The sequence below is a fragment of the Onychostruthus taczanowskii genome, unplaced genomic scaffold (assembly GCF_017590055.1).
Source record: "Onychostruthus taczanowskii isolate IOZ18803 unplaced genomic scaffold, ASM1759005v1 scaffold8, whole genome shotgun sequence".
In the NCBI taxonomy this organism is placed as follows: Eukaryota; Metazoa; Chordata; class Aves; order Passeriformes; family Passeridae; genus Onychostruthus; species Onychostruthus taczanowskii.
In genome coordinates, this window is record NW_024505892.1 from 10,923,309 (window position 1) to 10,929,753 (window position 6,445).

Here is a 6,445-nt window from a genome sequence, read left to right on the forward strand (position 1 = left end):
AGAGTTAGCATAAAAGGTTTAATCCAACTCCTGCCAAACAAATTTGCCTTTAATTACTCATGCATTAACATAAGCTACTGTCTTGTATTTGAAGTAAGATGTTATTAAATACCGGGAGTGAACTCTGAGCCATGGTAAGGATTAGGAGGCAAAGTAGTCTGGCACTGCCACCTTGGCTCCCTCACTCTCTGTTGAGAGAGAGCACTTGCCCTGCCCATCTCCACATGATTCTCTGCTGCAGGACACACTGGTGCTGTTGCAGTCCTGTGAAAAGAGGGAATTGCTGTATTATTATTACAGGGATATACTAATGTTACCTGCAAATTTCAATTCTCCACAGAGCTCTAAGGACCCTTCAGATGAAGAATCAATGCAGTTGAATACTGATCTTCCATTTTCCTGCACAGCTAGACAGCCACAGTCTCCTAGACAGTTCAGCACACCTCAGAGCAACTCCCTGATCATGAATATCCTGGGGGGAGGTACCTCCGTCAGAAACATCTGGACGGACCATCAGATCAGGCAGGCATTGTTCCCCAGCCGGCGCCCACCTTATGAGAACGAGGATGATGAAGACGATTACCAGATGTTTGTACCATCAGCGTCTACATCCAACACAAGCTCAGCTCCTGGTGGAGAAAGGAGGGGTTCTTCTGGCCGTCCATGCAGCTGGCACTTGGGGCAAGCACATCAAAACGAGACTTCCAGCCCCACTCGTCACAAAATTGTTAGACGGGCCAGTAGTGCTGGTGAAAGCAACATGTGTCCAGCCAGCACCAGGTATAAAACAGGGGAGCATGGTTCTCGAAGGGAAGTGAAGACAGCAGAGGGGAGCAGTAGGAATGCGTATCCTGAATCTTCAGAGGAGCTGACTATTGATGATATTGAACATGTTTATGATAATATAAGCTATGAAGACTTAAAACTGATGGGTCTGACAAGAAGGGAGGAAACACATCATGGTCCCCGGAGATCCGCTAGAGACTCTCTGTATGAGGCTGAAAGCAAAAGCAGCTCAGATTCAACTTCCAAAAAGAAAACAGCAAATCAAAAGAGAATGTCCATTCATGCTAGCAGGGAGGAGATACTGCTCAGTAAAGAAGCACCAACTTCAAGTTTGGATGAGCTCAGAATTATTGAAGACAACATCTATGACACCATACGGCTTCCAGAAACATCTCTATTGACTTTTAAATGTGAACCCTTAAAATCCTCTAAAAGGAGAAGTTTTTTGGAAAAAGATTTTGCATATTGTGACAGTCTACGACATTTTGTTTCTGAGGAGAGTCTGCAGTTCAGTGAAGATGAAGGTCCTTACCATCGTGTTCCCATTGACACTGACTATTTGAGCTTAGTCGATAGCTCCTCCAACTCTGACTCGCTGTCGCATAAGTCTGCGGCAGATAAACTCTCAGAAGAAGTAGACGAGATTTGGAATGACCTGGAGAACTACATCAAGAAAAATGAGGAAAAGACAAGAGACCGTGTCCTTGCAGCCTTTCCTGTTTGTAAAGATGACATGCAGGAAAGGCTGCATGCTGGTAGCACACCTGAACTGAGTAGAGATGTGGAGTACTCACTGTCTACTCTCTCTCTGCCAGAAACTCCTATTTTCCCTAAAACTGTGAAGCCCAGGGCTGCCACCATAAGTGAGGCTAATCTGAGGTTTGAAGACAGTACACCATGCAAGGAGAACTCTTTCATGAGTTTGAACAGATCTTCTTTCTCCAGTGAGATGCCTTTTGTAGATAGTCCATATGAGCCTGCCAGTAGTGTTCTGTCCAGCACACCTGCAGAGGGTGTGGAAAATGACTTGGCTATTATGGATAAAACAAAGAACAGAGTTTTTATGATGGCAAGACAGTACAGTCAAAAAATTAAGAAGGCTAACCAGCTTTTGAAAGTTAAAAGTCCAGAGCAGGAACAGCCAGCTAGCAGACAACAGAAAATGAAACACAAAGATCTTGCTGCTATTCTGGAGGAGAAGAAACAAGGAGGTCCTGCTATTGGTATGTTAAAAACATTTCTGTACAGATACATTTCTTCAGTAACTTTCAGTGGACTTTGTGTTCTGAACTGGAAAAGTATGAATTTTTCTCATCTTGGTCATTGAGTATCAGGATCATATTTTCTGTGTTACAACTGAAATTAATTTTCTCACACTGCTTTAACATGAATGGTCCTTTCTATCTCATTTCTTGTTACTTGATAACTTTGGGAAGAAATACCAGGGCAGTGTCAGGAAAGAGCAATTCAGCTGAGGCTGGAAGTAGAAATCATGCCTGAAGCACTATTGGCCTCCCTACAGAAAAGCAGTTGTTTCCTTTAATAGCGTGTTCTGTAGAATTTGACTAAACCAGTGTTTTTTCTTGTCAGTCTGCCTTCTAACAAGTCACGTATATTTGCTCAGGTACCATTCAGAATCATACCCATAAGCATAAGGAATGTGGTCAGATAAGAAAGAGCTGATAATCTTTCTATCAGCTAATGAATGTGCAAAGTCATGGATATGCAACATGTCTGGAACTGTTTTTGTCCATGATCAGTTGAAACAAATGGAAGATGTGGAGCCAGCAGACTCCATGCATCAGAGTGTCATTCTTGCCTTCTTGTGATATTTTTAAAATTCCCTAAATATCTTATTTATCAGGCCATTTTTAGAATGTCCTTTTCCATTTTAACAAGAAACAAGCAGCATATTATTGGAACCCTGTGCTGCATTGTGTCCTGCATGACTGCTCACTGTACCAAGATATTTTATGCTTCTTTTCCTCAACAAAGTGTACAGAAATGTGATGCAAAGGCCTCCAATGTTTCATGTTACTTTGCAGAGGCCAAATTTATTGACACAACTGAAAGTTCTTCTCTAAGAGCTTTCTAATACTAAGTGTTTTGAGATATTAAAATTTTAGTATGATTCGCTGAAATGGATTCCTCATCTGTGCTAAGTTAATTCTCTCTTCTTTCTAGGTGCCAGAATAGCTGAATATTCCCAGCTTTATGACCAAATTGTCTTCAGGGACAGTACGCCTAAGGTCCAAAAGGAAGCTGGGGCCACTCCTCAGGAGCCATCAGCTGGGAGGTTTTCCACACCCATGGCCAAATGTCCTCCCCGTTCCCAGCCTGCCAGTGAATGCTCAAGAGCAGAAGATTGGCTTTTGCATTCCACGTACAGTAATGGCGAACTGGCCGACTTCTCTCCGTGTTCCGAATCCCAGGACCCAAAGTCCAAGAACTCATTTACAGAAGCTGGTACAAAAAGCAATTCGAAGCAGTTGCCATCAGCTGGCTCAGTGCCTTCCCTTCAGATTTCTAACCGTCTGCATGTCCCAGCACAGAGGTGGAGTGCCATTATAAGCCAACCAAACAAAGAAAACTTGCATCAAGATCATGTCTATAACTCGCTGGGGAGGAGAGTAAGCAGTGTAAAACCACAGGCATACAGCAGGTCGCAGTCCTCGTCCTCAATAGTGGTCAACAGGTCTGGAGAATCAATTGTATATGATAATGAAATTGATAAGAAAAGACTCCATTTGAATAGGAACTTTCGATTCAACAGCCATCAGACTCCTGGAATTGCTTCAGGATATACAGGGCCAGAGATCAGAAAGCAGATCCCTGAAAACTATTCAGATATGATTCTGCAGGATTCTCAAAAGGTCCTGAGAGTGAACAGAGCCTCCCCTCTGACAGCACAGATGGCTACTCAGAACTATTTTTTGAATTTCAAAGATTCTGAAGAAGGAGAAGGGGATGATGATGACTATGTTGAAATAAAGTCTGAAGATGAGGGATCTGACTTGGAGACTTCTCAGAAGCAAACAAGGAAATCAGATCCTAAACTGCGTAACACAGATGCTGTTCCTTCTGAAATGTTCTGTGGCAAAACTGTCTCCTGTACTCCTGCGAAGTCCGCTAGCAGCAAACACGCACTTACCCCATATCTGACTGCATACAGTGATTCGGATAAACTGAATGACTACCTGTGGAGAGTACCATCTCCTAATCAGCAGAATATTGTCCAGTCTTTAAGGGAAAAGTTTCAGTGTCTCAGTTCAAGTAGCTTTGCTTGATGCTTTCAGTAATTTCTAGCTGTACTGCCTTATCATGACAGAATATATACTAGGACAATCAGTACTGGCATCACGTATTTCCATAATATTACACTATCAGGCATTGTATCGCAATAATGTTGTAAATAGATGCAAAATGTATCTTTTAAAAAATGGTTTAGAATCCTGGATGTGAAAAAGGCCGCATGTGCACTGTCTGGGGTCTCTCTGTAGCACATGTGAACTTCTCATCTCCTACTGACCCTTCACATCTCTTCATTTTTTAGGTGTGATACCCCCTGATTTTTGCCATCTAACCAGGTGTAATAACATTTGATTCTTAAGCCATTTCATCATTTGGAAACCTTGGTATTTAGACTTTCCAGTTGGTGTCCAGTGTTCTGCATCCAAAATACCTGTATGATTACTCTGCTTACATACAGGAGCATTTAGCTGGGCAGCTGCTCCTGTGACTGTGCAGATTTCTGAGCAGGGTTCTGGTGATTACACCAACAGGCTACGTGTGCAATTGCACATAACCTTTTTGCACGTAACTTTTCATCAGGCAGATGCCAAGTGTGTGGGACCAATGCATGTGCTACATTATTTTAGAGCAAGCTTCTTACATTTTAAAGAAAATCTAGTCCTAGCACTTGTGCCAGACTGATAGCTCTGTGTCTGAAGCCTCTTCTACTTTCTGGAACTGCATAGGAGGCAGAAGACGGCAGTGGAGGCTTTTTATGAGAATCTGTGGATGTGACACAGTCCTTGCCTGGGGAATGGTTTTGGCATTAGAAGGGGAGCTGCACTGCTTGCCAAGAGGGCTAGGCCAGTCTTGGTATGTCCAGTGATGGTGGCGTTTGTGACACACAAGCAAGATCTGAGTATCTTGAGTATCTGAGCATCTTGTGACACGCAAGCCAAATCTGAGTTCAGCACCCAGCAGTCAAAAGCTGCTGGGTAGAGTTTGAAACAAAGCTGTGTGTTACACACAGTGACCTGCTAGGCAGTTGTTCAAGTCCCAGTGTCACTAACCCTGTGAGAGAATGAGGCCTGGCCAGATTCTTGGGTGAAATACTAATTGTGGGGTGCATTTGGCCCATAGGGTGTTTCAGTTACACTGCTGGTTGAGTGACAAGCTGCAGTCCCCAGGGCATGCATCTCCTGTAGCAGGAAGTGACCCTTCCTGACAGAGAGAGGTAAAAAAAAACCTTTTGTAAATCAATCAGTGCTGATTCTAATCCAATTCATGTACAATAAAAAGTAGCTTAAAAATGAGAATACATTCCATTCTTTTGCAAATAGTGTATAGAATAAATGCTGCCGTTTAGAGCAAGGACAGGCTTTCCAATACCATCTGCACTTAACTTCCCTTCATCATCTTTGTTGCACGGGTTTGGATTCTGTTACTTGAAAAAACATTGTACCGAAAGGAAAGCCTAGATACGTCTACACTGATCATCTTGTGTGACTGTCGTTCTTTTTTGGTGCTTACATTTTTCAGATTACATGGATAAAGCCAGTACCGAGTTAAACATATCAATAAACAAAGGAATTCCATTGAAATACTATTTTTACTAACCACCTATCACTCCCCTCAGTGCTCAGTACGGAGCACTGTACTTCTAGAACAGCTGATTATTAACTACATTGGTTACCATGAGGAAAAACTGAAGTTATCAGTGTACAGCTAATTACTTGTAGACTAAGATTTGAGGACTTGAATTTATTAGAACTGACTGTATTATTTACCACACGTATCTTGCATTGGCTAGGAATTGTTATTTTGAGGGCTGGTTGGTCATGGTACTTACTAGCTCGTACCACAGGGATACTTGTTACAGTCAGCGCACCCCCTGTGATAGGACCCCTATCTATCTAGTAAAATCCGACTGAAAAATAATGTTGTACATATTTAAGACGCCGAGGTGTAGCAGACCTCTCCATATTTATTTAATATAGCTTGTAAAGTATTGTAAATACGGATAGAAAGTAAATCTGTGGGCGCTCATCTAGATTTGTTTAAACGGCTTTAGGAGAATGTTTAACTCGCATCTCATGCAACCAGTGGAATCGGGAGGGAGGGGAAAACAACCAACCAACCAACCAGAAAAAAGGGACTTCTACTAGTATTGTAACTTCTCCCAGGGACCATTTCATACTATTTTTAATAAACGTTGAGTATGCAAAAGTTTTGGGTGCTTTTCATTGCGGGGGGGCGGAAGAAGAAAGTTATTGTCTTCTGCTTGTCGGAGCTGATGTTCGGGGGTGATTTGGACGGAGTTTTTTTTTCTCTCAAAGAAAAAGCGGAAGCGAAAGCAGGGGAGCGGCGGGGCGGGGAGCGGGGGCAGGCGGCGCTCCATCCCCGCCCGCCCCCCGGCCTCGCTGCCGCT

At 42.9% G+C, this 6,445-nt stretch overlaps 1 protein-coding gene across 3 annotated transcripts in view; it reads left to right on the forward strand.

The window, feature by feature from the left end:
• The window catches only part of PLEKHG1 (pleckstrin homology and RhoGEF domain containing G1), a 126,308-nt gene extending 120,092 nt beyond the window's left edge, over nt 1-6,216 (forward strand). For all 3 annotated transcript variants that reach the window (XM_041423946.1, XM_041423947.1, XM_041423949.1), the window contains 2 exons: nt 341-2,009; nt 2,971-6,216. In XM_041423946.1, coding sequence (XP_041279880.1) covers nt 341-2,009; nt 2,971-4,073 — 2,772 coding nt within the window. In that variant the 3' untranslated portion in view covers nt 4,074-6,216. The remainder of the gene's footprint in view (nt 1-340; nt 2,010-2,970) is intronic.
• Nucleotides 6,217-6,445: the final 229 nt, after the last annotated feature.